Source organism: Podarcis filfolensis (genome assembly GCF_964270895.1).
Source record: "Podarcis filfolensis genome assembly, chromosome: 7".
Taxonomy (NCBI): domain Eukaryota; kingdom Metazoa; phylum Chordata; class Lepidosauria; order Squamata; family Lacertidae; genus Podarcis; species Podarcis filfolensis.
The window spans coordinates 4,338,196-4,366,030 of NC_139603.1; the positions used below are offsets into that span (position 1 = coordinate 4,338,196).

A 27,835-nucleotide genomic window follows, 5' to 3' on the forward strand; every position below is an offset into this window, starting at 1 on the left:
AGCTGCTGTTATGCTTGTGTACAGCAAGACATTTAAGAGGCCCATTTGCAGCCAACAGCTGGAAGCTGGGAACTCATTTAATATGTGTATTATACAAGTTAAGATACAATACTTGTTTCTAAGAATTAGCAAAATTAAGGTAGCAACATAAGCCTTAACTTATAGATGCTGTCAATGAGCTGTCGTAGCTCAGTCGGTAGAGCGTGAGATGCTTAGAATCATAGAATCATAGAGTTGGAAGAGACCACAAGGGCCATCGAGTCCAACCCCCTGCTTAATATCAGGGTTCTGGGTTTGAGCCCCATGTGAGATAAAGGGGAAATAAAGTGTAATGTTACCTTGAAATTGTGTACACAGTATTCCATTTTTTAAAAAAAACAACCCCACAAAAACTTATAGATTCTGTCAGCCGATCAGAAGGATCATTGCTGAATAACAGTAACTCCCCACCCAAAGGTTAATGGAATGTTACTATTGAATTACTATAGTAACCTTCAATAGTTGCCACAATGGAAAAATTACTTCCAGAATTAAACTGCAGTGTTTAAGACTGAAAGAAGCAGGATGCACAGCAACTGTTGTCATCATATTCTCCACGCTGCCCCAAGGGCATGTGGAAAGAACATCACAGTGGGAACTGGTTGAATGGAAGCCAGTAGAGGGTTACAGTAAAAAAAATTATAGCAGCACAATATCCTCTCTACAACGAAGACATTGCAGTAAAAAATATTTCCTTTAAAATAAAATAGAAATAGCATCTATCCCAGGAGTCAGCAAACTTTTTCAGCAGGGGGCCGGTCCGCTGTCCCTCAGTCCTTGTGGGGGGCCAGACTATATTTGGGGGGGGGGAGGAACGAATTCCTGTGCCCCACAAATAACCCAGAGATGCATTTTAAATAAAAGGACACATTCTACTCATGTAAAGACATGCTGATTCCTGGACCGTCTGCAGGCCGGATTTAGAAGGCAATTGGGCCAGATCCGACCCCCAGGCCTTAGTTTGCCTACCCATGATCTATCCCCTCATTTTGGTTGAATTGCTGAGGACGGAGATGCAATTGCTGGGAAACATGAGACCTCACTTTTGTACAGTCTACGTTTTCCTAGAAAGATTTGAATGAAAAATACAAGGTACATGCAACCTGATCTGTGGGGGGGGGTACGTTTCAGGTCATCGTGTGCAGTGGTGGAGCATGCACAAGCCCACACCTCCCCATTCCACCCCCTTTTCCAGCCACTTCTGGGTTGCTGCAATGCACATGCGTGCAGTCACACGTAAATCGGTCGTTGCCTGTAGATGAAGACCAGGAACCTTATGCAGACTGAAATGAACTCCAGAGCAGCAGTAGCTGTAAGTGCAAGCTCTTCGTTTCAGTACCACATGTATCAGTCTGGACTTTCATTGTACACTTGCATTACAATTGCATCACCAAGTCACTTCCTTCCATTTGTACCAAGTCCAGAAAGGGCTGGCTATTTTTAACCACAGTCACCAATTTCAAATAGCTGCACAGAATTCTCCGGCTTACTTGAGAGATTCTCCTTAAGCTTTGAGCTTTGGTCAGATTGGCAAAAATTAACATGAGTAGGTCACCAATGCTCAGGAGATAAAACACCTTCCTCTGCTGCTTAGGAAATCAGTTCCCTGCGGGCCCAGTCTTATACTGCCAACTCCTTGGACTTGGCCTAATCTTACTGGCATTCTGGTTCCAAAGAGGTTTCAACTTTTTGCTCATAATCTTCTGTGGCCAGATCTTCTGTATGCAAGTTTCTTGTTTCTGCAATGAGCCTTTTCACTCCTACCATCCACTGGCTCACTTCAGTGACATGGTCCACAATTAGTGAGCGATGGATCTCATCAGCTACATCCCAGTGCCGCTTCTTGAGCTCTGAAAGTAAAAAGAAAGCATCTCAGAACTGCAAAAGGTAATGAAAAAGTAGCCCAGTTCAACTGCTTCCCCTGACCTTAGCTCCTAAGTCACTAAAGAATTAAGGAATGCAGATGTTTGTGGCTCCACAGGCCATGCACATGGACTGCATGCTAATCCTACTGCAGCAGTAGTTCTGCTATAGGAATTATTTAAGGTGGCCAGAGGCTGTAAGATAAGAGTTTACAATGAGGAATGTTGCCGCAGAACATTGCTGCTTACCTTGTGTCAGAATCTTCATTCCCTTTCTCACTGGGGCAGAGAGTTTCCCTTGTACCCACATCTGCTGCAGGATTCCTAAGCGCTTGCTGATGTCATCACAAACCTGTTTCTGAAAAAAGCAATTCTTATTAGGAAGCACATCTCGCAAAGGTTATGTTTATAACTTCTCACCACAGTCTCCTTGGTCCTCTTAAGACAAAAGGGAATGGCAAAACCCTCATTAGCTTTGAGCTTACAAAAAAGCAAACCCTGGGTAAAGCTGTTCACCTGCCTTCATTTTCATCCTACCAGTTTTATAATTTCACTCTTAATCTCTGCTAAAGCAATAGCTATACCTAAGATTTGTCACTGCAGACATCGTGCCAAACCATAGTTCAATATGATGTCCTGGTTAAACCATCTATTTTCAGAGCCTGGCACAGTCTCTAGCTCACTGTGGATACCATCTTTTCAACACAGCCTGACACATTAATCAAGCCCTCATTGCAAGAAGTCCACAACAACAGAGCTCCAATTTTAAATAATATCTAGACCTGTTGGAATTCCAGCTACAGAAAGTCAAAACCATTTCATGTTAGATGCTACACTTAGATGTGATCCACAGTAATGCAAGAGATAGAAGCCTCACTCCATACATTTCTAATGATCAGCACCTCAGTTTTTTAGGTATTTGGCTTACACGCACATACAGGTGGCTGGAAAACTGCAAACATCTTGCCATCTCATCCTCTTACTTCCCTTTCCCCAGAAGGTCTCCAGTATCTGGGGATCATTTTGCCTGCGTTTTTGTTTGCTATGTCTTACGTTGTTTTTTTGTGGGGGGTTGCTTGCTATCTTTCTCTCTCTTCTTTTTCTTCTTTCTGTAGTTACTGGGAGCGTTGTGCCGTTTGTTTATTGGAAGATGTTTTGTCTGGGTTTTTTGCTACCTACTTGCTTGGGTATGCTTGGGGCATGGGTTGTGGGGGAAGGCGGCCAGCTTTTTTTTTAAAAAAGTGCTTTGTTTTGAGGTGTATATAGGTGTTTTTATTGTTTCATGAGGTTCTGAGCATTGCCAGTTTTTTCTTCTGTGAAATGGTGCCCATTACACCTTCATTTCCAAATGTGCCCCCACACCCTCTGCTCTAGCTGATCAACTAATCACTTCAGTACAACGAAGAAGACCACAACTGCTCATACAGAGGCAAAAGAACTTTCTTCCCTCCAAAGTAAAATGGGGAAATCCTGAAAAGGCAGCAATTCTACTTACTGGTACAGATCTCCTGCAATTGGCCAGAGCCTCATTCAAGGGGGCAAGAACATCCTCCACATGGCAATCCTCTCCAGCCTCAGTGACCGGTTGGTTTGTGGCATCTACCCTCACAGAGCGGCCTGGCAAACCAGGAGGAGGAAAGCCCACCGGTGGCGGTGGAACAGCTGACGACGCTGCTGAGCAGGTAGCACTTTCTGGACCAGGTGCTAAAAATACAAGTCAGGAGAAAGACACAATCAAGCATACAACCAGTGTATAGTACATAGAGAAAATTGAATTCTGGGTCTCAGAATCAGGCAAGCAAAGCAAAGCCAAGCCCTTAGATAGAAACCAAGACTTTTATGTCATTTGCCCAGTATGGTGGAACGCTCTGTCAACAGAGGTTCAGCAGACACCTTCTGTTTCAACTTTTAAGCATCTGATGAAAACTTCTCTATTCCATCAGGCTTATGCAGGGAATTAAGAAGACAACTTTCCACAATAGTTAGCTGATTTCAACTTTGTATATTTTTTGTTGTATGTTTTTATTGTTGTACACAGCTTTGATTTTTTTTTAAGAATAGCAGTATTTGTGTAAGTAAATAAATAAATTTGATTCAGTTATGTAGTTCCCACCCTCAGAATTTCTGCACGCACTTCGTTTAGAACACACATCACACAAAAACCCAACCTCCTGATCAAAACCAAATAGCTCTCAGAGGATGACCAGTTTTTCTGAAGAATATCTATTGATCCCTTTAAAAATTGGGCTGGACGAAGCACTTTCATATTGAGAGTTTCACAGACTATTTTTAAATAGATATATCTGATGGGAAACCACTAGCAGAAAGAGTGCAATTCTGAGGCGGGTCCAGGAATTGCATCAGTAATCCTTAAGCAGGTCACAACTTTCTCCAAGAAGAAAGGGGTGGGGCCTCCGGTCTAGGAATGGAGCTGTGAGGGACGTCCTTCTGACCTCTCCGAATAAAAGGCCTTTAAATACTTGGAAAGCAGCTCTGTGCTGCCAAAAGATTAATGTCAAATGGTATATAAACTTTCTACTATCTCTTTACTACTTAAGATAAATCACCATGTCTGCCAACAAGAGAGCTGCTGAAAGAAAAAAAGCGGCAGAAACTAATGCTGAAAAAAATATGGCTGATGCAAAAAAAAAAAAAAGCTGACTCATAGGCTACTGAGCATTAACAGGCAGACGCAAACACAGCTACTTTACAAAATACCCTGGCCCAGCTTCAAGCCCTAAACCATATACAAGACCAGCTGAGAACTCTAACAAAAGACCTTAATGAGTTCTGGGTACAACTGGCGAACTGTGAAGGCAGACTGGACTCGTCTGAGAAATTTTCACAGGCCTCTCACAGCACTCTTCATTGTGGGAACCCATAGTCACACTTGTGATATTCTTAGAGAAACATCCCTGTGTGATTCTTGCTGTCTGCCTGTCAATCTCCGGAACTGACTTTTATTTCTGTTTTACATTATGATCTTCAAATCCATCTTGGAATTAGGAAATGCTACAAGTTTTTGATAAGCATGGCCTTCCTTTGGACATTCTGAGTTTGGACATCTCGCCGCATGAAATCTCGTATTTTAAAGCATGATTTTTGTGCTGATTGAGCTTCTGCTTGTCTGTCCGAATTTGCCCCTTGGTATCCCTTGGGACACGGGTGGCGCTGTGGGTTAAACCACAGAGCCTAGGACTTGCCAATCAGAAGGTTGGTGGTTCGAATCCCTGCGACGGAGTGAGCTCCCGTTGCTCAGTCCCTGCCCCTGCCAACCTAACAGTTCGAAAGCACGTCAAAGTGCAAGTAGATAAATAGGTACTGCTCCGACGGGAAGGTAAAACGTCTCCATGCGCTGCTCTGGTTCGCCAGAAGCGGCTTAGTCCTGCTGGCCACATGACCCGGAAGCTGTACACCGGCTCCCTTGGCCAATAAAGCGAGATGAGCGCTGCAACCCCAGAGTTGGCCATGACTGGACCTAATGGTCAGGGGTCCTTTTACCTTTATGCCAAACTACCCATTTAGACTCCTTGCCCTCACTATATAACCAGCATCACAAATATCAAACAGAGAAAAGCCTTTACAGCTCTGCAGTTCCAGCCTATACGTTCTGCCATAGTTGAAGGACACTATTGCTGGATCGCTTATGAAGAGAGTTTGCCCACATGGAGGAAATCTGCCTGAAGACTTACCCCACTAGACTAGTTGCCCAGTCTATGAGGATTAATTAAGAGCAGCCTTGTTCAACAAGTTAAATCTCACAGTTGGGAGATTGATAACATTTTATTAGAGTACAAATAAAAAACAGCCAGCTTTGCCTTTAGAGTGGCAATTTTAGGGAGACGTTTGTGGGGGTGACAAGTTGAGGTCTTCAGGGGAGCAAGCTCTTATCCTCACCTAATGTCTGGTTTTAATAATTAAGCTAACTGTTTAATGTATTTCATTCTGTTTTATGTATTTTGCCCTTTGTAATAGCTTCAGCTATTTGCATGTTTCTTATGGGTACAATTTTATTTTTTTAAAACTAATAATGCAAGCAAGACTCCTGAGCAGCCGTTCTACAGGAGGCCCTAGGGCTTGGAGTGAAGTTGGCTACAGGAGGCAGCGGAAGAGAGGGAGGGAGGAAGGAAGGAAAAGGAAGGAAGGAAAGGGAAGGGAAGGGAAGGGAAGAGGGAAGGGGGAAGGGGGAAGAGGGAAGAGGAAAAAGGAAAAAGGAAAAAGGAAAAAGGAAAGGAGGGTGAGCCTCTGGAGGTGGGCTCTGCATTCCTGGCAGGCGCGGGGATCTTGACCCATCTCAGCACAGGAAGAGATGGCCAGTCCGAGAGGCTCCTCCAGGGTCACATTAAGACAGCCGCTTGCAGGGGCTGTTGGCTGGTTTGTTTACAAATTCCATGAAACAAAGAGATGGATGACTGAATAAGTGAACGTATCGTGACGGAGAGGGCTAATCCGCCCGCGAAGCGGATTTGGGTGGGAACCTTGATTTTATAGTCCCCCGTTTTGTTTTGTATTTAAGCTTTCCCTATTAACGAAAAAGAAAGAAAGAAAAGAAAGAGAGAGAGAGAGAGAGAGAGAGAGTCTCTGCGTCTCCTCACCTGGCCCGTGAGGGGGCGGCGGCGGCGGCGGTGTTGCTCCCGGAGCCGCTGCCGGGCGTCGCGTCAGGATCCCCCGCTTGCCGCCGCCGCCTCCTCCCGCCCCGGAAGCCTGAAGCTGCTGCAGGCCGTACGAGAACTGAGGCGGGTCGTTCCAGCCGCGCTCCCGGTTCCCTGGAAAGGAAAGCGAGACGTCAAGGCCGTCCCTCCGCCGGCTGCCCGCCCGCCCCTCCGCCGCCCCTCCGGCGCCCCCTCACCCGGCTTCACGTAGAGCTCCGCCATGGCCTCGCCCTCAGCCGCTTCCCGGCGCCTGACGTGGCGGGCCGGATCCGGAGGGGAAGGGCAAAGGACGGCAGGCCCGCATGCGCCGAGGAGGAGGAGGCCCGGAGCCCGGCCGGGAGGGCGTGGGGTTGGCCGGCCTCGCCCGCCCCGCGCCCTTCTCCTTCGGCCGAGCGCCAGCCGGCGGGGCTTCCTCAGAAGGGGAGCCGCCGAGGTAAAGGTTGCTGCGTAACTCAAAGGTAATACTTAGAAAAATGAAAATGTATATACACATTTAATTAAAATCATATTAACAACTCGGTGGGTTCCCGCCGGAGCTGTGCAGAAAGCAGCACCTTTTTAATAACCATGTTAACAACAACAATTTTATAAAAGAAAGACAAGAAATGATTCTGGGCAGGCAGGGAAAAGAAAGGACTTTTTCAGGCCGCGCTGGGTCGGAACTGCGGAACTCGCTCCCTCCGGAGGCGGCGGAGACCGACTCGGGCGGCTTCAAACGAGGATCAGAGCAGCTCGTGGAGGAGGAGGAGGAATTTTTATTATTTCGGTCACAGACCAGTTCCAGCCACATACAATATCAAGGAAGTCATAAACCACGATAGGCATACATTTGAATTTGCAATTAGGTATAGCAGAGACAATGCAGGTATAGCAACAGTTAAAAAACATATAAATGCTTCCAAGTACCAGTTGCGGGAAACCGCAGGAGGGGAGAGTTGCTCTTGGGCTCTGGTCCCGCTTGCCGGCTTCCCATAACTGGCCCTGGCCCTCATCAGCTGTATGCCGAAGAAGGGCCTCCCTTTATGATTGCAGGGTCCAGGTCAGTTCATAGGGAGGAAGCAGTCTTTGAGGTACTGTGATCCTGAGCCATTTAAGACTTTATAGGTCAAAACCAGCACATTGATTTGGGCCCAGAAACTACTTGGCAGCTAGTGTAGTTGGGCCAGGATCAGTGTAATATGCTTAAACCTTCTTGTCCTGGTGCACCAGCTGGAGTTTCTGAACCATCTTCCAAGACAGCCTCCTTATAACACATTGCCATAACCTAACCTAGAGGGAACCAGAACATAGATGGCAAAAGTATTCATCTTTGGTTTGCACATTTTGGCAATCACTGCAGCTCATGCATGACTAGTGCTGCATTTGATTAGCTTCATCTTGGAGCATCCTGGCAATCATACCATTCATGCTATTTGTCAATCAATGCTGCTGTCATTATGATATTTCCCATATTGAGTGACTTTGCTATCTTTACCATAATCCTCCTTATGTGTTGTAGCTAGAGATAGGCATTGCATCTCAGTCACTGTGTGGATTATATGACGTTTGTTTGCCTGCCAGTTTATATAATAAAACAAAAAATTGTAATATATTTCCTACACATACTCCACTTGGCTAATAACTCTGATGATGGCTCTATTCTTTCTCCATGATTGATGGCAGTGACGCTTCTGAATACCAGTTGATTGAAACCACAGGAAAGTAGAGTGCGGTTATGCTCAGGTCTTTTGGGCTTCCCGCAGGCATCTGGTTGACCACTGTGAGAATAGGTTGCTGGGCTAGATGGGCCACTGACCTGATCCAGCAGGCTCTCCTTATAGTTCCCCCACAGCATTGCACATGCATTGTCAATACAGTGGTACCTCTGGATGCGAATGTGATCCATTCCGGAGCCCCGTTCGCATCATGAGCAGAATGCAACCCGGTCTGTGCATCTGCGCGGGTCGCGATTCGCCATGTCTGCGCATGCATGTGACATTCTGAGCGTCTGTGCATGCGCGAGCGGCAAAACCCGGAAGTAACCCATTCCGTTACTTCCGGGTAGCCGCGGGACATAACCTGAAAAGATTCAACCTGAAGCAAACGTATGACTGTACAGAGTTTTTGTTTTATTGCATGCCAATCACTGCACTGCCAGTGTCTAATGGTCTGTTGCATCTTTGCCTTTTTGTTTCATAAAAGTGCACAGCCCAAGGCCCAGTATTTCCATAAGCCCTTTGGGTTAAGTCATTTTAACAGCTTTGTCTAAAATTAAATTACTATATTCTCCATGTACAGTGTTTGAGTTCAATCACACAAGATTCCTGTCCTTAAGCGTACCGCAAAGTACAATCCTGAATTTCTCATAAGTTGTTTTAGTTGGGCCTTGATCCCTTTTATAGACGTTCCCGCTGTATGGAGGCATTTATCTTTGGGCTTTAATAGGCCTTTGGTAGTTTATCTCCTAAAGGACTAATCTCTGCAGATATCCCTACTCTTTGGACCAAGGCATATTAGAAAATGAGCAGCTGTACAGATGGCAGACCACTCACCTCACACTGTTCCTGCTAATATCCATTCACTCCTTCCATTTACTCCACTTCTCTGCTGCCATTCATGGTAGGTAACAAACCACAGGAGGCAGGAGCTATTCAATCTAGGCTTACTTGCTGCCTATCCCCCTTTCTGCCTACTTATATCATAGAAAAGGACTCAGCTCCTCATTCAGAACTTGGCATTTTCCACTTCCAATTTAGCCTTGAAGTGAGCATGGCCATAGAGTTGGCATTGCACAGTGACACCAAAGGGAAGTCATTCATTTCCCACCCATATCAGCAGTTCATTCTAGCACCAAAAAAATTACCTGGAAACAGAGACCAAAGATAAAACAACTCTAGATTTCTTCCATATTAGTAGTTTATTTGCACAAATGATCAGATATAAAGTATCACTGAGGTAGACTTGAGTCTATCTTAATCTGGGGCTAGTTATAAATAAGATAAAGTTGATGGGTTACCTTATCTCCCAAACAGAAAAGAAAGGAACGTGTTTGGAGATTTACCCTTTCATCGCACCAGCCTCACTCCCCATTTCCGGACACAGATCAAATGAGACTCAGCAGTCACTTTTGCCAATGTTGGTGCAATAAGCTCTCAATATTTATAGGCTTTTTCTTTTTTAAAAAAATGGGGGGGGGGAGAGAATCCACAGGCAGCTTTATATTCTCCTTACCTGCATCTTACAAGTGTGAATCACTTGTGTCTGTCAGAGTTGCGCCAGCATTGGGTCCTACAGTGATGGCCTGGTCAATTCATTGTTCCTAATCCAAGTGCCTGACCAGGCATGCTGGTGTTATTAGGACAGTAATGAGTGCTGATGACTCTCTCACTCACATACCAGACATTTTGCTAGTGAGCACTGGAGCTAAGTGCACCCTTTGATTATTCTAGGCTTCATTATGGTCACTGGCTTGTTTCAAAAGAATAGTTGCTACAGCACGTACAGAAGTTAAAGGATTAGCCCAGACGTTGCCAAAGAAACACAGGCCTGTTGCAGGCTATACTGTGAAGAGATAATAGTGTTAATAGGCATTGATGGAACAGTGTATGGGATGTAGCCAACATAGCACTGTGTGAAGAACATCCAATTGCACAATAAAACGTGGACTCCCCCTGTGTGCCCCCTAAACTGTTATGGAGCAGATTTAGGGAGGGAGGGAGGGGGGTTGAGAGAGTCCTTGTATCTCAGTATGCCGATTCAAAAAGAAGAGACTATTTGTCACTTTTCAAGGGAAATGTGTATCTGTACTGACATCTGATCAATCCAGAGGCTCACAAGCATCTATTTGCTGCCGCAAATTAACACGAGTGGCTGTTCCATGGCCTGCCTAGGGTTGCAGTCAGGTTTCGTATGCCAAGCATTCATGCTACAAGCTGGGGAAGGAAGAGTGGCGATACTCACAGCTTTTACTGCAAAAACCAAGTGGAGCTACTGCTTCAAGCTGGCATGCCTGCTCTGCCCTGTTCCATAACCCACCCTGGGCAAGCAGGAGCAACGTTTTAAGCCTGTGTGATGCATTGGATGCTGCCTACTCCACATGCCAGGGAACATTATCAGAACATTCAGGTGCAGCTTTGTTTATTCTTCCCCCTGAAAACAACATTGCCTCCTTCTCATAGCATCTACATGGCAAAGGACTAGCAAAACTATGCATAACATGTCTAGAATCAGCCACAGACCTCTCTCAGGGGCCAGATTTGCTTGGATCTGTTGGCTCTTAGATTCAATGAAAGAGTCAACAGACAAAAGTACGCTATTTACATTCTGAACCTGGATATCAAAGGAAGGCCACTGTTAAGTATCACGAGGGGCCCACCATCCCTGTCTCACACCATATATTTTGGGCTAAGGGGTGTGTAGTATGGAATGTTTTTGGCGAAATGCTTCGAAGAATGAGAATAAACCCCTCTTGCGTGTAGTGGCCGCGCTGCCATTTTTCTGCAGGGAGTGCCCAGTGACAGGAAAGGAACAGACTGGCGAGTCCACTGACACTGTCCTTTTCATCTTCAGGATGGAGCGTGAGCCACTCTTTGGTCTCATTCGCGATGTAGAAGCCACTAAGCACTTTTGATACTGGACCTACCAAAAAAACAATAAGCAAATCAAGGTGGATTTACAAAGGGCAGAGCTTACCAAAACCTGGTGGTTGCTGAATCTAGTTATTTCCTGACACAAATTCTTTCAGTCTATGATATAGGCTTATAAACCTCGGAGCACCACATTTATAAGTGGGGGAGGGGGGAGAGAGAGAGAGAGAGAGAGAGAGAGCTCCAACAGCATCATCAGTGCTTACAATGCACATATGAGAACCTTTGATGCAGGATCCCAGCTTCAGATGCTTTGAAACTGCTGAGGGCAGAGATCAAACACTAGGGTTTCTAACTGATGGGGTGGAAGTGGGGTGAGATTGGTCCACTCTGAAGCTCAAAGTGGGCAGTGTTGGTTAAGAGGCCTTGCAAAGGGTGCAGCCCCCTTGCAGAAGCTGAACAGTGCGTGGCCAGTGTTTGGAAGGGAACCTTACGTATGGCGCCTGGGATCCTTTGGTGGAAAAAAGGTGGGATGTAAATGTAGTCAATAAATAAATGGGCATGAACTACTGAGCAAGCCCTGCTTAAATGTCTTGGCATTTACCATGCATGCGGCCTGCACCGCTTCTGAGATGGTGCCGGCATCTGGCTCACACCAAAAAGCTGTGCACTGGAAACATTGTTGGCCCATGTCAGTAATGAGTGCGAAGGTGTGGGCGTCTTTCCCAATCCCAATAAAAGTCACGTAGCGGACCTGACATTCCCACAGGCAAGAGCCGTCCTCAGCCTCAAGAAAGAACACAAAAAAGATTAGACTTAAGGATGCATCCAGGCCACCATTGTTCCTGCATTTCAGTTTTATCCTAGGTACTAATATTTACATGTCCTAGGCCAAATATTAAACCTGTGTGCGCATTCTAATAAACCTGATGCAGTGGCCTTGATATACAAATTTAATACATAATCATAGCATAGGCTTCCAACATTGTAAAGCATGCTAAATGAAAACAATAAGAAAAAAGGTAGATTTCATTGTTATACTGCAGCTTGCCTGATGGAATGATCTCCCCTCTCCTCCCCCCACCCATGCACTGTTCTTGGAGTTCTTCTGACCCCTCAGAGCCAGTTGTGGGGGTGGGGTGGGAAGAGGGAATCCCTGTTGCACAAGCGGAAGTCCTTGAGCAGGGCTCTTGATTATCTTTCTGTCATCCTTACAGCAATGAGATCCAGAGGGAACCACAAACTGTGGTTGGCTTTAGTAACCAGCCCAAAATATGTGGTCACTAAGATTCTGTCCCTCTCCTTCAGCCCAGCCCTTACATTGTATTCATTGGGGCTTCCTCCTCCATAAATGTACATAGGATTGCAGCATTAAGCCAGAGGGAAAGTAAAGCCAGGCAGTGTGTTGCAGAGGAATTTTGAGCACCATCTCTAGCCTTCCTTTGGAACTGGAAAGTAGGGAGGGGGTCTTCCCCAAAGTTGTGCAGCACCCCCAGAGGCTCAGTGCAGCTCCAGGGGGAAATCCCAACCACTTTCACAATTTTACTAAAATAAAATGGTACGTGCAAAGGTGCTCAACCATTTGGCAGAAATTAGCAAAAGAAGGGGGGATCTCGTAAGGTATTAGGAAACAGTGGGGAAATGCTGCTGCCCAGCGTGTATCAGGGGCAACTCTTTAGTAATTTCTTTCACCAGATAATATCATTTTTGCTGTCTTCTGTACCAATTCAGTCCATCCAAAGAAAGGTCTTAACTATATATTTTAAAAAGGATATGGGCTGCAGCAGTTTTCTACAATAGACTTTTCTATCCCCCTGATGTTACCCTCCACTGCTTCCTTTCTTAATTCCTTCTTCACCCTTTGGCACTCTTGGTGGTGGGCAGTAGAAGGTTGATTTTTTTTAAAAGACACGTGAAGGGGTGTGCAGAGTGAAGAATACTCAAGTGAACCAAGGAAGCTGTCAGTGCACATGCAGGATCTCAATGGAGACCCCAGCAATGCCTCCTAATGATTTTGACTACCGCTAAAATATATATCTTAAGCGGCAGCATTATTCTGGTATTCTGCTTTGAGACTGTGCCTAACAATTAGAACTGCCACCATCACATAATTCTTATAGACAGTTTGTTTTATTTTGTGAGAGCCTATGAACAGAATGTATCGGTATTTTCTCAGACTGCACCAATGTTTATTCAAACAATTTCTTGTAGTTCTGCCTTCAGTTTCAGAAATATGTATTTCTGACCAAAAAGGGTTTGTGCAGGCAGCCAATTTTTTTTAAAAGATCAATAAAAGGAAAGATGTTTTGTGACTGTCTCAGCCTCATTCCACAGAAACTTGTGATTAGTTCTCATTGAAATCAATAGAACAAACCAGCTACAAGTCACTTTCTCTGGACTTGATTCAGAGTGTTATTGTGTTTGCCATCTGTTCTCTGAAAACTGAAATCACTGGGAACAAAAAAGGCTAATGAGAGGTTTGCATGCCCACTAGTGAACTATTTTCCAAATTTGTATTTAATAAATTAAATCAAACTATGCACGTAATCCAGTCCCATTGATTTCAGTGGAAAAGATCAATGAAACTGTTCAACTCTGTGATTGAAATCAATTGGACTTGTATGATCCAGCCAATACTAAGCACTTTAAGGTTCCATTGATTTTGGTGGGAGAATTAAGCAGTTGCATCAATCTCTTTCACTGAAATAAATGGGATCTGAAAGTGCTTAGCTTTGTCTAGATCACATGATTGCCCTGGAAAATGGCTAGCGTACAGTAAAATACTAAAGTCCAACGGTCCTCTTGTCATTCTGGTCTAGCTCCTCTTCCAGTCTCTCAGCCTCTGGGGCAGGCAGGATGCCAGATAGGATGGCTACTGTCATGTCACTTGGTAAGAGGAGAAAGCTGCCAGGGTGGCCAGTATCACAAGGAGCCTTACCTCAGCTTGGTCTGCTTGCATCACTGAGTCTGAAACACTGACAACAGATGGAGTCCACTGGTCACGGCCACGGCTGCCCACCAGGTCTTCGATGGCAGTATTTAGCACATCCATCCCTGAAGTGGTGAGGCAAGAAATAAATGGGTGAGAATGCTCATCAGGCAGAGAACAGGGTTCTCTCAAGACTTCCACCATAACTGGGGCACAGAGAAGGGCCCCTGCTTCAGATTTTGGGGGTTGACAGACTTGGTAAAGGAGGAGGTGCCCCATAAGCAATAACTTCACCCATTGAACACACCAGAGATAGGTAGCAGAATTCAAAGAGCACAGCTACTTACCCATGGCCTTGGACACTGGTGAGGTGCCAATATACAAAGCTTCATATTTCCGGACAGACTCTCCCACGGCATCCAGAATGTCAACTGCCCGAAGCAAAAGGAGGAATTCAACGTCACACTGAAACAAATGCTTCATCAGCACAAACATTTCTGTTTGCCTGATGGGACAATCTCTCCTCTTCCCAGACACAGTTCTGAGGGTTCTCTCAACCTTCTCCCAGCCAACTGGCAGGGTGGCAGGGTGGGTGGGGAGTCCTATTAGCCAAACCATCACTTTATTTCAAGAAAGAAGCAGGGGTGCTTCTTTAGACCAAGGATGGGAATAATGACTTCAATTCTGTCAGAGCACGGAACTGATAAAGTGCTGACAGGTGCCCCAGAAAGGGACTCATGGGATTTGTAACTTTTGTTACCTTGTAGAGAGACGTCATCTGGAGTGACAGGTTCAAAGGTAACAGATCGGCTGAGGCTGCTACTTGCCACGGCTCGCTCAGCCATGATCTGTAATACAGAGAAAGGTCATGAAAAGTTGGGACCACCTGCTGGAACTTCCCACCTAAACTTGGGTAGTGGTAGTGGCAAAGCTCAGGGAGAAGACCCTCCTAGATGATAACCCAGGAGAAAGTATAGAAAGAACATTTCCAGTCTTCAATGACATGGCTAGAAGTTGCAATTCAAGTGGGAATCCCATTTGCTTTATGACTGTTTACTCAGAAGTAGGTTCCCCTTCTTTTAGTAGGGCTTACTGCCAAGTAAGCATGCACAGAATTGCCACTCTCCTTATAGCTGTGCCCCTCCACCAACAAGGACTGCTAGACTCCCAGAAATCTGACAAGATTCATTTAATACAGACGTCCGATGAATGCATGGTTCAGAGGAATTTCTTCCAGCCCCCAGCCAACCAGGATGAAATTCCATCTGCCACCTCCTTGCAAAATGAGAGCAGCCTGGTGCAGGGGATTGGTGCTGCACTTCAGGCGTTGGGACACTCTTCCTTCCTCGTGTGTGCATGTGTGTATGTAGGGAAAGAACCATGCCAGAATCAGCAGGGATACCTTGGAGCACATTTCATGCAGGGCCTTGGCAATGGCCTTGGCAGGCACATTGCAGTGGAAGACGTGGCACTTCAGCATACACGTGTCCTTGTCACTGGCCACGAAAGCAAAATCCCTGCAAGGAGAGGAGAGCCCAGTAAGCAAGGGCAGGGCTCCAGGCACTGGTCCTTGCTGCAGAAGGAAGAAGGGGCCTTACCTGTCCCTTGGGTCAAGCACAGCATGTAGGGAAAGAAAGAAAAATCTGGTTAATGCAGAATCCCTCAAGAAGCAACCCTCTTAATGGTCTGTGTGCTATCAGCTGTAATAGTTTCTGGCAAGAAGAGCAAAGGTTTCTTTGTAGTGAGCAGAAGGACCTCGTGGCAAGGCAAGGACAGCAAGATGGACACAGAGAGAGAGAGAAAGAGAGAGAGAGAGAGACCACAATTTCAAGATTCTCCCTCCTACGGGGCCTGTGGCTCCGTACCCCAGTTTGGTGCAATGCTACAAGACTGAGGAGTTGTCCTTCATATTAATTTCCAGCAGCAGAAAATTCCCTCTCCTCTTCAACACCAGAGCAAAGGTTCCCTCACCTGCCGTGGTTGCATCCCACACCCCAGACACGGATGTTGATGATGGGTTGGGAGTGGATGAGGCTCTGGTCCAAGGGATCCACTAAACTCATTGTGTCCTTCTTCAGGATCATCACCATGTTTTGGCCCTGTAAAGGGAAGACTAGAGGACTGTGACTGAGATACAGTGCAGGGGTAGGAAAAAAATTCCACTTGCCTCTTGCAACTAGAGCGATAATGATGTCCCTTTCCTAGGGAAAACAGGGACTGGCATGTTTATCCACCCAGCAGTGCATAGGAACACCTGTATGTAATGCCATGGACTGAATGGGTGCATTTTTGGCAAATATGTACAAGGAAGAGGCATGGGGACACCCAGCAGCTCATGCCTGGGTCCCTGCCAAAGGCGGAAAGGATGCAAAGCAGTGCCTAGACCCAGGAAATCAATTGCTCCATTGAAGGGTGACAACTTGAATAAAATATGGAGGGGGCAGACAGAGGTGGAGCTAGTTGCTTCAGTGCCCAGAGTGGCACACATGCTGTGCACCCAGGGGTGGGGCTAGTCACCCGCAGGAGTGGGGCAGGCGTCCCAGGAGGGCGGGGCAGTGATGTCAAACCCCCCCCCCCATGGATGACACCCAGGGCAGACCGCACCTACCACACCCTCTTCCTCCGCCAGTGGCAGGTAAACCCAATCTCACATAATTGATCACAAGATATGGTACCAGCACACCATTGGAATGGCAATGGCCGTCCACATAGGAGTTGGCCGCTATGGCTGCATTCAGCACAAGGGCTGCTGGAAGTCTACGTGGGAGAACACATTTGAGTAGATCTCTCCCTGGGCCTCCTGCACTCACCTCGCCCCACCTGTCCGCAGGGTCCCAGTCGTCACACCTGTTCTGGGAGAGCTGCTGGATGCAGTTATTCACGGCAATGCTGCTTTTGCCAGGAGCCAAGTCCTCCTCAGGGATTTCTACCCAGCCCAACGAACGCACAACGAAGCACTGGCAAGAGAGGGGCAGAGGGGTTACCGTAAGGCGTGTCTCCAGCCTTCCTAGCTCACCATTGGCTATGCAGCCCAGGCCATTGGCAGCTTTTTGTGAACGTTTCAGCTCATGTGAACTGGAGCAGCCCCTCCCTCCCTGACCGTACCTCAAATCTAGCCATCATGAACACTTCTGGAGAGCATCAACTGATACCAACACTGCCAATTCATTGTGCTCTTCTTTACCACATTGTCTGTCACAAAGGAGTCCTCATGCCTCTCCTTATTCGTAGGATGTCCCACCAGATTAGGGATGGGGAACTTTTTTCACCCTGAGGGCTGCAATCTTTTGGAGGGGGGCATGGCTCACATGCCAGAGGCAAAAATGGGTGGAGCAAGAGGGACTGGACTAGATTATCCTTGGGGTCCCTTCCAACTCTACAGTTCTATTATTCTAAGAAATGTGGTTTTCACCTTTGCACAATAGATGAATTCCTACTCATGCCCCTCTCTGTCCTCCACCTAGACAATCAGTAAGTATCAGTGTTCAGTGACACATCCCAGGTAGGCAGAAACATTCAAGGAGGGTGCAAGGCCAGGGAGGGTCTGGGGAAAGAGGCCTGGAGGGTCACACTCAGCCCCTGGGCCTCTGAGGTCTGCACCCACTCCTTGTGCTGCATGGAGAAGGACTAGAGGTATAAAAAGTGAGGCTTTCCTAGCTTCTTTTCCCCCATCAAATTGTAGCTTGTTAAGGATTCATAGCTCAGACTGGTGTGTCAGTGAACTAGTCTTTAATTGCCTTACTCGAAATCTCTAATTATTTACCCATTTGGAAAAACACTTCCCCTCATTGCCATACTTCCCAAGTGCCCCAGGACATCCTGTTTTTTCACGGGAGATCGTGGTGGCCATTTTGGGTGCTGCACTCTTGCGCTGTGCTCTTGCCCTGAACAAAAATCACTTTTTTAGGGCCATGCAGCACCCAGGAGCGCATCCCAGAAGACACGCATCCTGGTTTTGGCTCCAAAAAAGTTGGACGGCATGCCTTCAGGTGAGAGAAGGAAACAGCAAACTAGCTCTGTGTAATTGTATGTGAACTCTCAAAATGAAAGAAATCACAGGTGATACCGCAGGGAGATGCTGTCAAGGATAAACCTACCTAAAAGGGTATGGATGGGGAAGGCCATTATCTCCTGCCCACATCAGAGACAAGTTCTTCTGCAGATAATATCTGACTGGAAGTGCTAGAAGTTCCAAATCCTGAAAATTTGCTTTTAGAAAGTCCTTCCCTCTCCCGCGTTCTAAAGCATTCTTTAATTACTATTTTGCTATAAATTGGACTTGCAGTGCTGTGTGATTTAAGAGCTGTTGAATTCTGATTAGGTATGAGGTAACTCTGCATTGAATAACTTATTCTTCTGAGGCAGGGTACTTCATACATGTTTATAGCAATCTGACAACAGGGAAGTGTGGCACAGTTAGTCATCTGTCTTGACCAAGCACAGCACACAAGCCAGTTCACAATTAAAATTACAACTTATACAACTAAAACAATAGATTCCAAAATACTTGAGCTGTGTTTAAGTTCTGGGGAAGGAGCTTGTAATTTTTAAAAATAATTTTAAGAGAGGTATCATTCAGTTTTTTTAAAAAAACATAGTTTAATCAGTTAAAAATAGTTCAGTTACTTGATAAACTATTTTATCAAGGAAAGGGGCCACAGGGTTCAGGGATAGTTGAGGGAACATCACAAAGGACATGGATAAGACCACTCAACATGCATAGATTACTCATTTATACCATCTAGTCAATCTTTCACATGAATGAAAGGGTGGTTATAACATATTGAGTGATACTGGGAATGCACTGTAAAATGCCAAGGGAATATTCAAAGCAGTTGCCATGATTTTCAGAGCAGTACCGGAAGGTGACACATGCCAGCTTCTCCAAAATAAGAGAGAGATTCCCAGGTTCCAATTAAGAGCCTGATATATTGTGTTGTGAACTGCCCTAAGATATATGGGTATAGGGCAGTATACAGATTTAATAAACAAACAAACAAAGCTCACAGAGGGGTAAATTTTCTGCAGCAGCCTCCAAGGAAGGGCCTTACCTATGCTGAATCTGGACCCCTTGCCTCAAAGGAAGGGGCTTCCTCAATCAGCCAGGTTTCTGAGCTACGTACCCCCTGTGTCCCCCACCTCACCTGACTGTACCTTGGAGCCAAGCTCTGGGTTGCCCTGGTGATGCTCCTCCCCATGCCAGCTCACTGATGTCCTGTAACAGGTAGACAAGCATAGCAGTGACATGGAGGTTCTCAGTCGCGGCATAACTCTAGCGAGCGTCTGTTCATCCCCAGAGTGGCAGCTGTGGATCTCATCGTTCTCTCAACTCTCCAACACATCATTAAGTTTAATTCTCTTACATTAAGTTTAATTCAATGGTACCAGCCTCCATTGGCCCAACCAAAGGCTTGTCAGCTCTAACCCTATTGATGTGATTTGCAGGGACTAGGCACCTCCAGCCTTTACTTTGCAATCCCAGTCCTTTCCCATTTTGGTGGAACCATCTGAGTAGGATGGAGATTGGAGCAGAGGATCAGTATTTATTTATGACTCAAAAGTTAGACCAAAGACTTGTGGGATGGAAACAAACCTGCTTGCTTCTGCATCTGCACAGAGCTGGGTTACCTGTGAGGTCACCTGAAGAGACCATGAACAGGCCCTAGAGCCCTCTTTCACTTTTACTCAGATTCGATGTGCCCTAGTGTTTGGATGAAGTGCCCCTGCCCCCAGGAGACAACCCTACCTTCTGGGCAGCGATGCCATCGGACTTGGGATAGGTCTCTCCCTTGGCAGACGTCTTACTGTTGCAACCTGAAGATCCTGAATGAGGACAGAAAAGAAGGTTGTGAAAGTGAAGAGAATATGGCACCGTTGTTGTTTTATTAACATTGAGGCTCAGCTACGCAGCTAAAGTGTGTATGTAGAAATTCAGTCTATGGTTGCGAGCAGTTGAGCCATGAAACATTTGTGAGGAATTTTTTATATAAAAAAGAAAGGAAAATCCCGGGAGGAGGGGGAGAGGGAACTGGGCAGCTTAAGCCACTATAGTTTCCTGCTTGGCAGGGGGTTGGACTTGATGGCCCTTGTGGTCTCTTCCAACTCTATGATTCTATGAGTACTCTGGAGGGATGTATGCCTTGATATTAAAAAGCTCTTATCCCCACACTTCTAATGAAGTACTGAGCCCTTTAGCACTATTTAAACAGCACAGGAACATTTCAGAAAGGTGGGAAAGAAAAAATATGTAATCTGCAAGCCCCAAGCAGCACTACAAGGACTTCTGTTTTGGGCTGGCTGGAGCTGTGAAGAAGAGAACTTCTGAAAGGAGCAGAGGACATATTTTGTTGTACTCTCCATTTGTTTTCTTCTAAAAAAGCAAATTCTATCATGATTTTCAAAACAGATGCATTGAGCCAAGTCCTAATGGAAAGCAGTTTGGTACCCCAATAGACAATGTTACTTTACTGCATGAATAAAAAAAGATCATTATGGCAAATCAATAGATCTTAGCATTGATTACATCTATTTTATCCTAGGCATTCACAGTGCCTTACTGGATAGCTTCTGCTGACTAATGCTACAATCCTAAACATACCTGGAAGACCCACTGAAATCAATCCAAGTAAACGGATTTAGGCTCTTTAAGACATTGCATTTTACAGCAGAAGCGCCACGGAAAATGCAGCTGTAATCTCCCTCTCTCCACAGCTGTTCACCCAGTCAAGTGACTCAGTTGACCCCATCCCAGTTCATGCCCTCTGGATGTTATCAGTCAATGGAGTCAGTTTTGAAAGCCAGAAGTCCCTGTTGCCCAGTAAGAACAAGAAGATCATGCAGAAGCATGCAAACCTACAAATGGTGCCAGGTGGGACTGACAGTCCACAGTTACTACTCTGTTAAATTTTACCACACAAGGCTCTGTATATGTGTCACCACGAGACACAGGCGAGTGCATTTATGGGTATATGTAAAGAAAAACAGCAGCCCTAGAGAGAACAAGGGTTGGGCTGCTGGCATTACTTTTCACATGGGTCCTGTCAATCATACACAAAAAGGCTTTGGAATCCTGATACCGTTTCTGGCAATGCAGCTTCCCCAGTGTGCGCCAAACCAGAGGGGCAAGATGGGTGTTGCCACTGTGTGGTGCCCGTGGGCACATGCCAGTAGTAGGTCCCAGAGGAGTCGTGGATTTTCCTCCATCCTGGGGGAAGGTCAAGATCTGCCTCCAGATTCTGGTCGTTCCATAGGTTGTCTAAAGAGAGAAAAGACTTCAGATGAGGAAAAGGGCAAGTTTCATTTCAAAGGATGGTGACAACAGCTTCTACAGAAAGGTAGAAAAAAGATACATCAAAATGCCACTCTCTCTATTTTAAGGCACATCATTTCTGAATATTCCAGCTGGAAAATATAATGTGGAGGAACAACAGAGGACAGGTGCATGAAAGATATATATTTACATGCTTCCATCTATTCTTACAAACCACAGAAGCCCCTTGTCCAGTCCTTGCTGGGCAGTCCAGTGGAAAATTTCAGTCAGTATTTACTCCTATATTTGCAAGGGTTAAACTTAAAGCCTTCTTCTCCCTAGCTGGTTAATAAAGAGTTAACAAAAGTCAAGGATGTAGTAACATTACACAGTGGGGTGTTCAGCATTGAACAGAAGACTCAACACTGTAAAGATGAGAAATCAATACCCACAACCCCCACGGCCATTACACAGATACCAGAAGCAGAGCACATAGTAAAACCATGGAATTTGTTCCCAGAAACAGTGGTGATGGCCACCAACTTGGATGGCTTTTAAAAGGGATCTGACAAATGCACGCAGGATAAAGCTATCAGTGGCTACTAATCATGATGTTTATGCACAATCTTCAGTATCAGCAGCAGTATGCAAAATTTCTGGAAATCCTAAAAAGCACGGTTTTAATGAGGAGATGGAGCCCAGTTTCCCTCCCTCTCTACTTTCCTGGAGAATGAATGTACAGGCACCAGAATGTGAAACCTGCTGTTTCCCTGCAGGACTTCCAGGAGCAGAGCTATGACCGTAACTGTATCTGCCCCAGCGCACACAGCTAAAAATACCCAAAGGTCAGTGTGCCCCTTCTGCTTTATTATCCTGTTGATTCTCCCAGTATGGAGGGGACAGAAGGTGAATAATCCATCACTTGCCATTCAATTACATACTGCAGGCCCTGCTGTCTATTGCCTGCCAAGCTGCATTCTATTTAATCAGGTCTCACCATCCTTTAGAGTGGCTCAACCAGCTGCCAGAAGTAGCAGCACAGAGGTTGACACTTCCCGCCTGCAGAGATCAGAGCAAAGAAGCACCAACCAAACTGCTTTCTGACATTCACACATTTCCTGACTGCCAGTTGTCTCCCAGGAAACAGCACCCAAGAGCCTGACCTGCACCAGCAAAGGCTGCGCTGATGGACAGCCATGACGCACAGACCATCTGAAATTATTCTCCAGAGCAGCCTTCTTCAGGTAGCAAGCCGTTTACACGTAGCATCGCACCTCACAGGGTGGGCAATTTTCTCCCTGCCACACAAAGCTATTTCTGTGCCAAACTTTGTGGCAAGATGCTAGATGTGAGCAGACTGATACGCTGAGGCTGTTGCTATGGGGAATCAGATAAAACAGCCTCCAAGTAGCAGTTGATTTGGGTGCCTCTGCCTGGACTGAATGTGGCTGACTGTTCACATCATTCTAGAAAGGGTAGCCAGAGCAAAATGCAGACACTCCTAGTGACTAATCAGTATGCACAAGCACAGCATGAACTTAACTGTTAGAGTCAATAGACAAATTCTCCTGACTGCCACTGGATTCATCAAACTGGCTCCCAATTAACTAGTTGAAAATGGAAATTAAAGCTTGTTGACTTTACCATAATGATGCCCCCATTCAGGCAATTTCCTGAACTTCTGTGGGCTCAAAGTGGGGACAAGGAGGGCTGCACATGAAAGTCCCAGCCACTTGCATTTGGTTGAATATGCTTAGAGACCTCATCACTGTCAGGATCCCTGTCTTATTAGGGTTTTTCTTCACAATGAGGATTTGAAGCATGTTCCCATGAATGCACTTAGAAACCCTGTGCAGATGTCTAAAAGGAAGCCTGTGTGCCCAGGGGCTGTTAGAATGGGGCTTAAGTATGCTCATCTCTGCCCATTCCCACTTTGAGGCTACAAGTGTTCAGGTGAACACACAAACAGGTCTTATGTGTATTCTCGCCTGGGGAAGCAGACTTAAATCCAAACCATAGCAAAATTGTTGGTCTTTCAGGTTTGTATTTTTTCTATAACAGACTGTGTCTCTAAATGTTTTTCTGAAAATCCTGGAAATTGATAGTGGATCTGGTAAGTTTTCCTGAAAAAGAATGCTCCAATTTTCCATTTCCTCCAAATAGTGCCCTGAAATTCATACTCAGCATAGCTCAGGCAGTGAGCTGACATATTAATTCAACCAAAGCTGAGTTCTAGTTTTAATCATTTACCTCTGCCACCTGCTCTTATTTTCAGAAGTACCCACTTTGGAAAAAATGGTGATATCCACATTTTGCAAAGAGAAATGGAGTGTCTTCCATTTGTCTGGCCTCTCTTTTCCTTCAAAAGCCAAGGAATGTGGGAGGCAAGTTTCTCTGTTCACCAGCCTGGCAGGGAGTTAGACCAACAGCTAATTTTGCTGGAAGACCAACTACATAAAGGAACACGGTAGGAATGAAGCCCCAACCCTCCACTGTCCAACTCGGCCTATCTGTATCCAAATGCCACTCCATCCTTTTCCCACTTTCATCATCTAGCATCACAAGTGAGTCAGATTTGGCAAAGAAACTGTCAGCTGCTGACTTCCAAATGCAAGGACATAACAAAGGATTAGCATCTAACCAAGTCCACCACTAACTTGCCCTCTGTAGAGAAGCAGTTGGTCAGTAATGGTGCAATCTGAAGATCAGCAAGAATAAAAAGGAGAGATCACTGAAGAATAATACATGTTTTTCAAGGCAGCATTATTCTTTAAGAAGCAAAACAACAAACAAACATCAGTGAGGTAGGTGTAGGCTTAATTTTCTCTGTTGTGGGGTTTGGGAACTGGAATGGAGAGGCTATTCATACTAAACAGCAAGTTAATAAGAAATATGATGTAGATTGGCAGGGTAGGGGAGAGATTTACAGGTTCTTTCCCATAGCCCTCTATGTGCATAGGCCTACACACCAGGCTGTGTGTTGACTTGCCCAAAATTACACAAAAGAAATAGTCCCTAATTCTGTGTGCACTCCAACTATTAGGATATGACAGCAACTAGGAACACTCAACACTACCCAGAATTAGAGCTTCTCATAACAGCTTTCATTAAACCACAGCATTCACCTCAAGGCCCCTTCATAATCAAAGTGTGTTGACTGAGTTATGAGACGTGAAAGAGGACAGAACACCTACACCTTGAAGAGTTATGCAGAAATGGGACTTGGGAGCAGGCATAGCTTGTCACATATGCTGCACCTTCTAAAACTCCCACTTCACAACAATTAAAGAACACTGTCTGCTTTTATATCTGGCCATGCCTCCTCCCTACCTTGGCAAACCAATAAATTGTTACGCTTGTGCCAAGCTCTGAGAATTTAATCAAGGAAATGCAGCTTTCACAGATGGGATTGATTTGGCTAGAACAGTGATGTCCACAACTCGGCTCAGCCTGTTCCTCCCAATTTTCAGGCCTTGGGGATGGAATATTTGGAATGAGGGATGGTAGTAACTTTCCTTCATTTTTACTTGCAAAGAAATGGAAGCATTTCCCCTCTTGGAAAAAGGCAGCAGATGGGCTCAAAAATGCTGGGAAATTGTGTGGGAGTGATTTTCTTAGCAAGTACCGTACTTATCTTTAGCAAAATCCTGCTCTCTTTGCAAATCTTACAGGTTCAGAGCAAAATTTTGGCTTTGAGAGTGAATCTTGAGAATCTCCAAATAACATAGCTCTTCTCAAACAGACCCAGCTACATTTTAAGTGACAATTGGCAGGTGGTAACCAAGGAGAGGGTGTGGTGCCATGCCTATTAAATGCTCTCGACACAGAGGTACACTGGCACCAAGTTTCTTGTCTTGGCAGCACCAGGCAAATATGCTTGTATTTGCCCAGGTTTGGAATGTCAATATGGCATCTATGGATGCAATGGCAGTTATAAGGACCTCTCCTGGCACATGTAAGACCTATGTGTGCCCCCTCTCTGTGCTCACTACCCCTTTTATTATGAGTACATACAGCTGGAGGAGGTGGTGGGAAGAGCAAAATGCAAAGATCTGTGTGCTTTTTAAGGCTCAGGCTCAGATCTGAACAGCAAACAAAATGACCAAGAGGTAAGAAGGAAAGCGAGTATCAGAGAGGAAGGAGAATGATCTGGGTGACTGAGAGAAGGAAAACATAGTAATGAAGGGGAAGGTGAGGCGATAGTAGGATGCCACATGAATCCAGGTGGAAGAAAGACCTGGAGAAAGAGACAAAGACAGACAACAGACAGACAGAATGGAGTGGCAGAGACAGGAGAAACATGCACACATGTACACCCATGTCAGACCAGGGAACACCCATCCTCTTGAAACTTCAGTTTTTTCACAGGCTTATCAGCAGTACCACATCACAGATCACATCTGTTCCTACTGACTGAACCATTGATCTGAGGCATAGATCCCTATGGGTCCTCATCCTTTTTCAAAAGGGAACTCCTCAAAACCACCACCAAACCATAGTTCACCCCTGTATCCACATATATTTGTTGATTTGTTGGTTTTTTTGTCACCCTCTGCAAAACTCATGAAGATCCATGCCTAGATAAATGTTTTTTGTGATGCTGGCAAGCACTGGATCTGTTATTCTTACTATGTAGTATACCACAATGAACTTTATCTTGGTGGTTTATTTTAGAGGACACTATGTAAAACTATTGAAACTATTGAAACTGAAGCGGATCTGTTGTTTATTTTATCTTAAACTTTCATTGTAAGAAACAAATAAAACATCAAAATAACCATGTTGATATACCAGAGGTCCTGTAGCATAGACTGCACAGGTTTGGTTACTGATATTACACCCAAGTGTATGACTTCCTACCCTTGAAGCATGCAGGCAACTTCATAACTACATTTCTCCCCTCCCCACCCCCTTTTTGACAAGGACCCTCCCTCACGGCCCCAGAGCTGCTGGGCCATAACAGCAGCATTGGAAGGCAAGGAGGAGGGAGGGAGGGAGGCAACCAGCCATGGCTGGTGAGGGCCCAGGTCAGCAAGCTGATGTTTGATGTGTTCTAAGGGGTGAGCAGATGATGAGTTAGGCTTTCATAAGTAAGGAGAGGGAGAGGGGTGGCTTTGGCAAGGCATAAAGGGAGAGTATTGGTGGCTTTGGTGAGGGGTAAAGGGAGATAAAGAGTGGATTTGGTGGGGGTGGGGTGGGGGTAGGCAGGGTTGGTGAGCGAAACAAGGAAGAACATCAGAAGGCCCTACTAGGTCAGGACAATGGGTTATCTAGTCCGGCATTATGTTCTCACAGTGGCCAAGTGGATGCCTATGGTGCAGAACTTGCTATGGTTCCCTGGAGACTTTCTTGCAGTTCAGAGCGCCTGAAGTAAGAGCTCTCCTGTCAATATGAGAGCAACGGGGAGTGAGTGTAATTCAGAAGGTGGTTATCCCTGCACTATTAGATTGAGATCTTAAGCGTATCTCATGGGAATGAATTCCACTGAACTTCTTCCATACAGTTGTATTTAGACTGGGTTGCTTTTGGTCCTGTAGAACCCTCTGACGATGCCAGTCATCGCAGGCTTGCCTTTCTATTCTGCACACTGTAAGAAACTGATGAAATATGGCACAATTTATCCCCTGCACGAGTGTTGTATTCCTAATCCTGTGAAGTTGGGGAACTCAAGGGGGATTTCAGAACTCGAGCCAACTTTCCCTAGGGTACAGCGGGCTTCTCCTTTCAGCACTATGGAAAGCTCCCTGGAGGCTGCTGCCCCCGCCCCCAACGCCAAGCTAGAGAGCGGGACAACAGGCGTCTCTCTGCCCCACGGCGTCGAGAAAAGCACTTGCAGGTGCCTCCGGCGAAGTGCAAGGGGTCGCCATAACCCTTTCCCCGACAGCAAGTTTCCCACTCCCTCCTTTTCTCCCCAAGGGACAAACAGCCTGGGTGGTTTGGAGTACATAGGGGGGACCTGGGGACACGGGGCGGGGGCGCGCACCCTCGCTGCTTCAGCCGAGCCACTGGGGAACCCCTCACCCAACTCCCCGGGAGCAGAACTTGGTGGAAGAGCCCGAAGTCCCAAGCCGGCCGGGGAGCGGGGCAGGAACACGAGGCGATGCTCCCCGCACGGGGCTGGGGGGGGGGGGGAGTCCGGCCGGGCGCCCCTTCCAAAACAGCCGCGCAGGCGAAGGGAAGAGGAGCGCGCTCGCGCGATCCCGCCCGCCCCCGTCATGGAGACGCCCTCCTGGCTCTTCGGCGGCCCCCGCTCTCCCGAGGGGGCTCCCCTTGGGTCTGCGCCCCCAGCACCCCTGGGTGGGCGCCGTGACCATCTTCCCCCACCCCAGCCGGCGCCCCTTGCTCTTACCGTCGCAGTTGACCAGGATGATGGCCAGCATATAGTCCTTGCCCAGCATGGCTTCGCTCGGTCGGGCGGCGAGCAGCCCCGAGCGCGGAGGACGGCGGCGGCGGCAGCAGCAGCAGCAGCGCTGTGCCAGAGGCCGGCCCCAGAATGCGGGGCGGGCGGAGCGAAGAGCGCGGACTGGGCAGATCCGGGA

At 46.3% G+C, this 27,835-nt stretch overlaps 2 protein-coding genes across 3 annotated transcripts; both read right to left on the minus strand.

The window, feature by feature from the left end:
* Positions 1–374: 374 nt before the first annotated feature.
* SRA1 (steroid receptor RNA activator 1) lies at positions 375–6,869 on the minus strand. Its single transcript, XM_083624507.1, has 5 exons — positions 6,751–6,869; positions 6,497–6,667; positions 3,397–3,605; positions 2,151–2,259; positions 375–1,889 (listed from the first exon to the last, which is right to left on the minus strand). Exons 1-5 carry the CDS (start codon positions 6,773–6,775, stop codon positions 1,693–1,695), a joined length of 711 nt encoding a protein of 236 aa, XP_083480633.1. The 5' UTR covers positions 6,776–6,869; the 3' UTR covers positions 375–1,692.
* A 2,561-nt stretch (positions 6,870–9,430) lies between these two features.
* On the minus strand, positions 9,431–27,819 carry APBB3 (amyloid beta precursor protein binding family B member 3). Of its 2 annotated transcripts, none has more exons than XM_083624488.1 (12): positions 27,646–27,819; positions 21,124–21,302; positions 19,794–19,870; positions 19,202–19,262; positions 16,858–17,004; positions 16,019–16,146; positions 15,450–15,564; positions 14,808–14,895; positions 14,395–14,478; positions 14,057–14,172; positions 11,723–11,905; positions 9,431–11,170 (listed from the first exon to the last, which is right to left on the minus strand). In XM_083624488.1, the coding sequence occupies exons 1-12, from the start codon at positions 27,692–27,694 to the stop codon at positions 10,937–10,939; spliced, it is 1,461 nt and encodes a 486-aa protein (XP_083480614.1). In that variant the 5' UTR covers positions 27,695–27,819; the 3' UTR covers positions 9,431–10,936. The 2 variants fall into 2 exon arrangements, with proteins under 2 accessions (XP_083480614.1, XP_083480613.1); XM_083624487.1 differs by having other exon boundaries at positions 11,723–11,899; positions 14,045–14,172; positions 27,646–27,785.
* Between the last annotated feature and the right edge of the window lie 16 nt (positions 27,820–27,835).

Coding starts and splice junctions, on each gene's coding strand:
- SRA1 (XM_083624507.1), bottom strand. CDS start 6,775: ATGGCGGAGCTCTACGTGAAGCCGG. Junction 3,606..6,496: donor GCCGCCCCCTCACGGGCCAG/GTGAGGAGACGC, acceptor TTGTATTTTTAG/CACCTGGTCCAGAAAGTGCT. Junction 1,890..2,150: donor AATGAAGATTCTGACACAAG/GTAAGCAGCAAT, acceptor TTTTACTTTCAG/AGCTCAAGAAGCGGCACTGG.
- APBB3 (XM_083624487.1), bottom strand. CDS start 27,694: ATGCTGGGCAAGGACTATATGCTGGCCATCATCCTGGTCAACTGCGAC. Junction 19,263..19,793: donor ATGGCATCGCTGCCCAGAAG/GTAGGGTTGTCT, acceptor TACCTGTTACAG/GACATCAGTGAGCTGGCATG. Junction 16,147..16,857: donor CTGCGGACAGGTGGGGCGAG/GTGAGTGCAGGA, acceptor TTCCCTTTACAG/GGCCAAAACATGGTGATGAT.